Here is a 9,751-nt window from a genome sequence, read left to right as displayed (position 1 = left end):
CCGCCCAAGGCCGCCGCCGCTTTCGACCTGCTGGAGCTGGTGCGGAGCTACCGGCGACTGGAGCTGTACCTGGAGCCGCTGCGGGACGCGGCCGAGGGCGTCCGCTCCCTCCTGAGGTAGGTATGGGGTGGGCTGGGACCCGTACCGAGATCGTCCCCGGGGCCTCACGTCCCTCGCCTCCCCCTGTCTCGGCAGGTGGCAGCGGCCCGTGTGCTCCCTCCTGGTCTGCCTCGGCCTCAACTTCCTCCTGCTCACCCTCGGACAAGGTGCGTGTCGGGGGTCGAGGCCGGTCCCCTCCCCGGACCCCCCGGGCTGACGCTGTCCCACCTCTTCCAGCCGCCTGGTACTCGATGCTCGCCCTGCTGGTCGCGGTGCCGGCCCTGCTGGGCTACCTGCAGGAGTCGTGCCGGGCCCGGCCCTCGGAGCCGGAGCTGGTGCGCAGGAGGTACCACAGCATCCGCAGGGAGGACCTGCGCAAGGTGCAGCTCTCCCGGCAGGAGGCCATCGCCCAGGTCAAGAGCTTGTGAGTCCCTGGGGCTGCCCCAGCTCCGGGGCTGTGGGGACCTCTGCAGCCGAGAAGGCTTCTCTGAGGTTCTGCAGAGAGTCTGGGTTTGTGCCAGTCTGGCCACTGTAACCCGTGGGGGGGAGTCAGAGTGTGTGTTTGTGAGGCTTTTTTGTGACTCTGAGGTCTTATTCACAGCCTGATCCAGCTGGAGGGGTTTCTGAGCGGGATGTGTTGCAGCTGTGAGGCCGTGTACCGTGTGCTGTACTGGGAGAACCCCACTGTCTCTTCCCAGTGAGTAGTACTGGGTCAGACACCCTGTGGCGGGCTTGGTGGTGAGAGGGGGCCTTCGGAGCTGTATTTGATGTGTTTGGTACTTGGAGAGAGCAAGTGGAACACCAGATGAAGGAAGGGGTTTTATGCTGTGGTGTGAGTTGCTCCAACTTGACTGCAGTATCCTGCTGGTTTCTGTAGGTTTTATGGGGCACTGCTGGGCACTGTTTGTGTCCTTTACCTACTGCCCCTCTGCTGGGTCCTGGCCATCGTCAACAGCACCCTGTTCCTGGGCAACACCCAGTTCTACCAAGGTATGAGAACTCTCTGGAAGTGTCCTGTGTGGGATGGGTTGGGGAAAGGCCCTCTGAGGCCAGGGATCCTGCCCTGGGCTTCTCCCAGCACCCTCCCATGTGCACAGTGTCAGGCTCTGCTTGAACCCCCCTCCCGAGGGCAACAGTGCCCTGTGATGGTGCTCAACAGCCCAGGGTGTGTGGTGTGGTCCCAGGGCTTAGCTGTTGGAGGTGAGATTCTTTCCTGATGTGTGTCCCAGCCTGAGTGCTGTTCTCTTCTCTGTGCTGTGGCAAACCATGGCCTGCTAATGCAGCCTGTGCATGAGCATTACCACCCCTCTCAGTTCCCTGACCCTGCTCTTCAGGACTTGAAACGTGTTCAGTGCCTGTGGCAATGTATGACACAGGTCTGAAAACATGCCATTGGAAGAGAGAGGAGCTGGAGGCACTCCCTGTTCTGTGGCACATGCTGGAGGAGCATTGGATGTGTCTGAGCTGTAATTAAGGCCCCTTCTGTTCCCTATCCTGAGCTGGGGCAGGTGTTGGAGGGGTTCCTTACTGCCCTAACTTTGATGTGTGAGCAAAGAGGGGCTCAGAGTACCTGAGGGGTCAAGGTTGTATGTGCCAATGTCCCACCTTGGGCCCTGGAGATCAACTCTTGGAGACGGCTTTTGTGTGGTGGGGCTGGGAGAAGGGAAGTGCCACCCTACTCCAGCTGCTTTCTCCCCTTACCAGTGATAATGGAGCTCAAGGCCTCGATTGAGCAGTGTGTGGGCACCAAGCCCCTCGAGAGCACTCCAGAGCCTGCTGAACCCCTGCCAGCAGCTGCTGCCCCAGATCGGACCCCCACACCCACCAGCGCAGAGGTGAGATAGGGACAGGGCTGGCAGCTGGGCCGTGGGAGTTGCAGAGTCAGCCCCTTGGGGCTGACCGTGCCTGTGTCCCTCTACCCACAAACTTGTTCGAGCTGCCAGCTTTGCTGGAAGCCTGTGAACTACTCTTGAGTTATTGGGAGGCTGTTCTGCTGCCCTGGGGGCTTGGCTCAAGTCCTTTTGCCACGTGTTAGGATGTGGTCTGGGGAGATGGGGCCTCATCTCACCTTCAGGGACTCGTGTCTTCTCATAGGGCTGCCCAAGGCCTGGTCCATTGTCCTGGAACCTCCTGCAGGAATGTGGGTCCACCTTTGAACAGAGGCAGGAGAACAGCTGGACTAGCTATGTGAATCTCTTGCAGGACCTTACCCCTGGCAGCGTGGAGGAGGCAGAGGAGGCAGAACCTGATGAAGAGTTCAAAGATGCTATTGAGGTTTGAGCCTGGTGGGAGGTGGGCTGTGCCTGAAGGGCAGCTGAGGTGGGAAAGGGCCTTGGTGGGCAAGCTGGGTGCTCAGAGAGGGTGGCTGTGGGGCTGGGTGCCTCTGACTCCGTCTATGCTCACCCTCATCTCTTCCCATGCTGCGGGAGAAGGAGAACCAGCTGCTGGTCATGGTGAGTACTGCCATGCCAAGGCGTGCAAGAGGAGCATCTCCTCCCACTGGGGCTGGCAACCTTTTCTTGGTTTGCCAGTGGCTTGTGGTGATGCCAGGTGGAGCATCCTGCTTGTTGGGTACCCGTCTCTGGGGTGGGCTGCCCTGCAGCCCTTGGCATGGCCCCAGCCACTGCTCTGCTCTCTGCAGGAGGATGACGAGAGCTCTCAGTGCTCAACCGATTTTGACCTCAGCCTCCCGGACAATGGTTTTATGAGCAAAAACGAAGTGATCCGCAGCAAGGTGTCACGTCTGACCGAGCGCCTGCGCAAGCGCTACCCCAGCAACAACTTCGGTGAGTTTGGGAGCAGGTGCTGCTTGGGGGAGCTCAGCAGAGGGATCTGTGCTGCTTGCAGTGGTGACCATGAGACTTGAAGTGGACAGAGTGGTGCAGTACCTGCCAGGGCTGTGCTGACACCTCCAGTGACCTTCCCCTCTCCATGGGGAGTATGTTCCCAGCCCTACCTAGGAAAGGCGAGGATGGGAAGGTGCAGGAACGTCATCTCCAAGCGAAACCTTTACAACAGCTGTGGGTGTTCCTCTACCGCTCACAGCTCCAGGCATCAGAGCCCTGTCTGACCTCTGCTCTCTTTCTTTCAGGGAGCTGCACGGGCTGTGCAGCCACCTTCTCTGTGCTCAAGAAGAGGGTGAGTCTTTGGCTTCTACCCCAGCTTGCTGGGTGCACCTGGGGCAGAGGTGTTGCCCATGTCTGGCTTGCCCTGGCTTTCTCCAGCAGCTCAGGTGTCTGGCCTTGGTCTCAGCCCAGATGACCTCAGCTAAGTGCTGGGTGTTGCCATGTGCTTAATGGTGCCAGGAATCCCTTGCACTGTGGAGCATTTGTCCCTTTACTCCTTTGGAAGCTAACTCAGACCAAACCCACATGTGCTGTTGTAGCTCTGTGTCCTGGTTTAGTCCATGACTTGTGGCCTGAGAGATTTCTGGTGAAGCAGAGCATGGGTCTGCTTGTGGGAATGACAGAAACAAACACCATCCTGTTGCCTTATCTGAGCCCCTATGTGTGACACTTGGCACACAGTCCCTGGGTAGTTCTGGGAAGGATATATCTCCTGTCCCCTCCAGGCTCAAATTGCTGTCTTCCTGCTGCCTCCCCTTCTGCAGACTTGTGGCGCCCTTCCCTTATTCCTGAGTTAGTCCAATATACACCTGGGACTCACCTCCATCTCTCTCCACAGAGGAGCTGCAGTAACTGTGGGAACAGCTTCTGCTCCAGGTGTTGTTCCTTCAAAGTCCCCAAGGCTGTGATGGGAGCCACGGGTGAGTGGAAAGGTGGAGGAGGGCAGAGTTCCTGCTTCCACCTGTGCTGTCTGCCCCAGGATTTGCCCCAGCCCTGGTGGGGAGGGTAGACAGGACCTGCCCAGTGCAGCCTGGCTCAGGGCAGAGCAGCAATGGGTTTGCAGCTCTCCGAGCAGCTCTGTGGCTGGGGTCCCTAGCCTGTGGTGGGAAAGGGGGAGCATCTCTGACGCCTGCTTTCCTTTCCAGCCCCCGAGGCTCAGAGGGAGACGGTGTTTGTGTGTGCTCTGTGCAACCAGGTGCTCATCAAGTGATGAAACAGACCCAGCTCTTGTGGCCTGCACTGCCTGACACCTGGGACAGCGGGCAGGCACCCTTGCCACCAGGAACCTGGACTGTTTGGATCCCAGCGTGGCATTCCCCAGACAGAGGATGCTTTCACTCTCTGCTCCTCCTGCTAGTGCCAGGCTAGGGCCTGACCAGCTCTCCTTGCCACGCAAAGGCTGAGTCCCTGTGGTGGAATATTGTCCATGGCTGTGCCCCATCCCTGCAGCTGCTCCAAGCCCTGGGTGCTCTCTGGCACTTGCTGCACCCTGCCATGTGCTTGCCCAGGCCCTGTGGCCTGGCTCAGTGATGGAGGAGCCATCTTTCCCTTCACCTCCTGGTTGGGGTGGAACAACCTCAGGGCTCTGTCCCTACCTTTCCCAGCACTGTGCTATAAATGACTGTATTTTTGGGATCAAGTCAGAACTCTACCTGCACCTCCAGGAGATGTGGTCCTTGGTCCTGGTCAGCTGACACCCTGCTGGTCACTCCTGTGCTCCTTGGCCTCACCACCTGCAGGTTTAGTCTTTTACCCCTGGATTTGGCTGTAGTGCAGAGGAGGGTGAGTTTGGGCTGGGCTGTGTGGCCGTGTCTCCAGTGTGAGAAGAGGCAGGAGTTGGTGCTGCTCTGTGCACTTAGTGACTGCTGCTTTCTAATACAGATTAATATATAATTGCATATAGAGAATGACCAATAAATTTCTTGTCCTTAGCTGGCTCTTGTCTTGTCCTAGTGAAAGCTGTCCCAGTCCCAGGTGACTCTGATACCTCTATGGCCTTGGCCCTGCAGGTGCTCATGGAGAAATGGTGTGTCTCTGCCACCAGCTCTCCGTGCTTTACTGGAGTTTCCATCTTCTGTCCTGCTGTAGCCTTATTTACTCCCTGCTCAGAGCTGTGTGCAGCCACCCGTTGGCTGTGCCAGGGCTGGATCCTGCTGGGCTGGAGCCAGGGAACACCTCAGCTCTGACAGGAGCTGCTGGGCTTCCTCTGCCTTCCGTGGCTGCTCCTTCCCCTGCCCTACCCATGCAGTGGTCCCACCAGCTGCCTGTGTGCACAAGGATGACCTTTTCCTGTGTGAACAGCAAAGCTCTCAGCTATTCCGGGAATGTGACCCTGGCTGCTGTGCAGCTGGGAACCGCCACGACCTGGGTCTCTGCCAGCCAGCTGCAGCTTCCCCCCAGCCAGGGAATCTGGGGGGGCCAACGCTCTTGGGCTGGCAGTGCCCACCAAGCTGTGACACCCACCAGTCTGAGAAGTCACTGGAGCCCAGAGCTTGCTGCAGGTTGTACATCCCACCAGTGTGGGAGTCGTATGGGGCAGTTCCTCTTGGCTGTGGATCATAAACCCCTTCCCATGGAAATCTGGGGGAAAGCTGGATTTGGCATTGATGATGAGGGTGTCTGGGTTATGCTGTGTGTGCAGGGGGACTGGCTCAGCAGTTACTGGGGGCAGTGGAGCAGCTGTAGCAGTGAGGAGGGCTGTGTAGCACCCCAAGAGCTGTGGGGTTGTGTTTGTGTATGTGTCTGCAGTGGGTTAAGTACTGGGCTGAGGAGGATGAGCTGTAGAGCTCAGACAGCCAACCGTGGGAGGCAGAGGAGTTACTTATCTTTCTAGAGAAAACACTTGGAGCAATGAGCATGATGGCCATGTATGTCTGAACACTCCCTGGAAAGATGCTAATGACACAGAATACAGAGGACTGCAGATAAACTTGCGCTGTGGGAGATGGAGTTTTATTTATGCATTTTAAGTTTCGCAGTTAAATGTCATAATTGACAATGTTTATTCCTGTGGTGGTGTGCTCAGCACTCACTCTCTGAACATACCTTCTAATGATATTTGAATTTTTTCCTCATTTTTTTTTCCCAGTGGCTGGGGAGAGGTGGGGGGGCAGTAACTCCCTGCCCCCGGTGTGAGGCTGGGGCAGGGGCTGACTGCCATGTGTCCCTGTCTGGCTGCAGGGCAGGGGCACTGGCACATTCCCTGGCAGGAGCAGGATGTCAGTGCCATTTGGGGTTCTGGAGGCTCACTGGTGGGGCTGAGGCCATGCCAAGGAGGGCGGAGGGAGAAGGGGTCACCTCAGTGCAGTGCAGGGCAGGTGCCCAGTGGTCCTGCCAGCCTGGAGGAGGGTGAGTGCAGACATCCCACAGCCTCAATTTCCCTCTTGTCCCGAGAGGCTCCCTTGTGGCCAGGCCAGCTGCGATGAGATGATGCAGTGCCAGGCAGCCAGGCACTGGGTAAATATCCAGGTGTCCACTCTCAGGCCTCCCTCCCCCATTGGGATGGGTGGATACATGTGTGCACTGGGTAAACAGGACTGGGGTGGGCAGGACACCCCCTTGCTAACTGACTGGGGGGCAGCCGGGGGAGTCGAGCCAAGCTAAGGAACAGCACCCTCCTGCCATCAGAGGGGCTAGGCTGAGAGCTGCCCTGGTCCTTGTGATGCTGGGAAGGTCCTGCCTGGTGCAAGTGGGTGGCACCAGAAGTCTTTTGGGAAGAGGTGGGAGGCTGTGGCGTGGGAGGTCTGGCAGCCGGGCAGGGCTGGCAGGGAGCTGCAGGCAGGGCTTTCAGGTGATAGGGTGTGGAGTGGCCAAAGTTGGCGGCTGTCTGGTCCAGGATCTTCCCCCTACTGTGCTCAGTGCCAGGCTGCTCACATGTGCTGCCAGGCCCCAGCCTGCAGATTTGTCCCCTGGGATGACAGAGGGAGAAACCTCTCTGGCAAACACTGTCAGACTCAGCTGTGGGGCTCCAGCAGCAGTGATGCCTCTGTCCCCTCACCCTGCTCATCATGACACCCTTCCAGGGTCCTTGGAGGGGCAGGGGTGCCTGAGTGTCCAACCATGCCTGTGACTGCTGGGAATTTCATCCTTTGGCTTGTCTGGACTGCCCAGCCTGAGGCTCTGGGCATGGCAGCTGGAACGGGGTAGAGCCAGAGCTTGGGGTGACCCTGCTCCCTTGGGCTGCCCCACTCAGTTGGCAGGACTGGGACCCTTCTCCCATTCTTCTGGGGTCCCTGAGGGAGCCCCAAGGGGCAGTTGATCATGAACAACATTGAGCTGGACACAGACTTCTCTGAGGTGGAATAATTTACTGTGGGGTGCCTGGGCTGGGTCATGCCAGGGTTGTGTGTGAGGGATGCAGCAGAGCTGGTCTGGGGGCCTTGGAGGTGCACCCCCCCACACACTGAGCCATGTAGAATGAGGGGTGAGGAGCTTGGGCAGGGGCTGTGATGTTCTGGTCACTTGGTCTTGAGGGGAACAGTCTGTGGGGACAGTGGGGCAGCAGGGACCTGCCTTGGCTGGGGTGGGTCTGTGCGAAGGCGAGATCCAGGGCTGGGGTGTGAGCTCAAGGTAAGGGCATGAGATGTGTTGGTGGGCTGGAGTAGGGACTGCTTGGGCTGAGGATCTGGGGCAAGTCATGAGGGAGCTGGGCAGGGTACACTGATACAGGGTGGGGGTCCAAGGTACAGCCAAGTGGTCCCAAGAGGGCCAAGCAAGGATCCTAAATGAAAACAAGGGGCTCTAGGCTGCTGGGCAGGGAGCTTGGGAGTAGCCAGGGGTCTCTAGTGCAGACTAGGGCTCACAAGCATGCAGAGCAAAGGTCCTGAGTTCAGCCTAAACTCCTGGATGTGGGCAGGGGTCCTGGGAGCAGAACAGGGGTCCCAAGGGTGCAGAAAAAGGCTCTCAGGGAGGCAGGGGTCCTGGTTGTGGATCAAGGCTCCCACAAATGCAGCTGGGAATCCTAGGGATGCAGAGGAGGGTTCTGGGGCACAGCCAAGAGGCTGAGGTGAGCAGAGCTGGGATCCTGGGGTGCAGTTAGGGATGCCAGGGATGTGGTTCTGGGCCAGTGCAGGAGTCCTGGGAGAGGGTATGGTGGGTAGAGTGCTAGTGCTGCCCAGCCCCATAGAGCAAGGGGTGATAGAGGGGGCAAGGATAGGAGAACATGAACTTGACTGCGAACTTCATCTCCTTGTTGTGCTTCTGCCAGGGGTAGATGGCCAGGAGGAGCAGGCGGCCGCCCACCTTGCGGCCCATCACCAGGAAGCTGCCACTGAGGCTGTCCAGCTGGGGGCAGGGGCAGGCGCCTGCGTTCCTCATGTGCAGCACCATCTTCTTGGTGTCCTTGCGTTTGAGCGGGCCCAGCTTCAGCACCTTCTTCTTCTGGGCAGCCACCAGCCGCCGCTCCCCGTTCTCCTCCGTCATCTCCTTGATGCGCATCTTCACCACTGTGTGGGGCAGCCGAAGGGCATGGCTGGGGGAGGGGGGCATTGCTGGGACACCGGGGAGGGGAGGGTCTGGGCCAGGCACCTGTGCAGAACAGGGTGCAGCCCATCCCTGGGGTGGGTCTCTGGGGAAGTTACTGTGTGGGAAGGGGAAAGGGGTAATTGAGTGACCCTCCCACATGTCCCTTTCTGTCTATCCCCCCACCAATGTCTCCTCTTGTGGTGCACCCATCCATGGCCAGGGAATGGCCAGGGATCTCCCATGGGGCTGTCCCCATACACCCTCACCCTCTGGTCAACCCCTGCCTGGGCTGTCAGACCTGGGGGAGGCAGACCCCTCTCCAGGGGGGCTGGGAAGCAGACCCCAGCACTCACCAAAGTCACTGGAGCACATCTGCTCCATCATGCCATCCGCCTTGTGCTCCATCTCACACTGGGTGCAGATCTTGGACACTGTGGTGAGAGACTAGTCATTGTCACAGCTTCCTGCTCTGATACTTGTCACCTGGACCAGCTCCTTGGGGACTGCTTGGGAGAGCCTCAGCAGCTTCTCTGCTCCCTAGGCAGCTGTGCTGGGGTAATGGGGGGGCACAGAGCACCTCTCTGGCCAGTGTCCCAGCATCCCCCCCAGCAGAGGGGATATGGGGATGCCCTCCCACCAGATGTTGTCGCTTTGAAGCACAGGGACAGCGAGGGTGGCCCCAGCCTGAAGGGTGTTGTCACAGCCCCGATCTTGACCCTGGGCTGCCTTTGGCTGATGTACCCTCCCCTGTCTGAGGGCACAGCCACCTGCAGCAGCAACGTGGGACTGAGACCCACAGATGCAGTATGCTCTTTGCTGCTGGCATGGACCCAGAGGAAGGAGAAGGATATAGATAGCACTGTGGTGGATCTGCCAGTGGCTCCCACCTCATCCCATGTTCTTCCCTGTCCTGGGGCAGTTCTGTGCAGGCAGCTGGGTCCCCAGCTCCCTCAAGCAATGAGTGGTGTCCAGACAAAGCAGCTGATGCTGCTGGTACTGCACCCACTGGTGCTCTGCTGCAGACAGAGGGTCCTTGGCCAGTACCAGTGTCCCGAGCTATGCTTCAAGGGGTGAAGGGATGGGGGTGCAGGGGCTCCACATGCATCCCCATCTCATCACAGTACCCTTCCCACTTACCTGGTGGCGGAGTGGCTTTGCTGTTCCCAAACTGGACGGCAATGCAGAGCTCGTGGTCAGAGGGGAACTTGCCACAGTGCAGCATCTCGGGCCAGGGGAAGCCGTAGGACTCCATGACAGGGGCACAGGAGTCACGTACCACCTCACAGAGGGAGCGGCAGGGGTAGACGGGCCGGTCGAGGCAGACGGGGGCGAAGAGGGAGCAG

At 59.0% G+C, this 9,751-nt stretch overlaps 2 protein-coding genes across 2 annotated transcripts; one reads left to right on the top strand and one right to left on the bottom strand.

The window, feature by feature from the left end:
• Positions 1-9: 9 nt before the first annotated feature.
• On the top strand, positions 10-4,876 carry ZFYVE27 (zinc finger FYVE-type containing 27). The gene is made up of 11 exons (XM_029958495.1): positions 10-116; positions 196-266; positions 337-523; positions 701-796; positions 977-1,089; positions 1,804-1,934; positions 2,302-2,373; positions 2,741-2,885; positions 3,191-3,237; positions 3,784-3,865; positions 4,091-4,876. The coding sequence occupies exons 3-11, from the start codon at positions 351-353 to the stop codon at positions 4,153-4,155; spliced, it is 924 nt and encodes a 307-aa protein (XP_029814355.1). The 5' UTR covers positions 10-116; positions 196-266; positions 337-350; the 3' UTR covers positions 4,156-4,876.
• Positions 4,877-7,762: 2,886 nt separating this feature from the next.
• Positions 7,763-9,747, bottom strand: SFRP5 (secreted frizzled related protein 5; the record flags this gene model as incomplete). The annotated part of the gene is made up of 3 exons (XM_018068931.2): positions 7,763-8,389; positions 8,762-8,839; positions 9,546-9,747. Coding segments are annotated over 3 exons (621 nt in total), but the record flags the coding sequence as incomplete, so codon positions are not given.
• Positions 9,748-9,751: the final 4 nt, after the last annotated feature.

Source organism: Manacus vitellinus, unplaced genomic scaffold (assembly GCF_001715985.3).
Source record: "Manacus vitellinus isolate BGI_N305 unplaced genomic scaffold, ASM171598v3 scaffold_15_pilon, whole genome shotgun sequence".
NCBI classification, from domain to species: domain Eukaryota; kingdom Metazoa; phylum Chordata; class Aves; order Passeriformes; family Pipridae; genus Manacus; species Manacus vitellinus.
The sequence above is the reverse complement of the archived record's forward strand: the minus strand, read 5'-3'. Positions and strand labels throughout refer to the sequence as shown.

Coding starts and splice junctions, on each gene's coding strand:
- ZFYVE27 (XM_029958495.1), top strand. CDS start 351: ATGCTCGCCCTGCTGGTCGCGGTGCCGGCCCTGCTGGGCTACCTGCAG. Junction 2,374..2,740: donor AGTTCAAAGATGCTATTGAG/GTTTGAGCCTGG, acceptor TGCTCTCTGCAG/GAGGATGACGAGAGCTCTCA. Junction 3,866..4,090: donor GGCTGTGATGGGAGCCACGG/GTGAGTGGAAAG, acceptor TTTCCTTTCCAG/CCCCCGAGGCTCAGAGGGAG.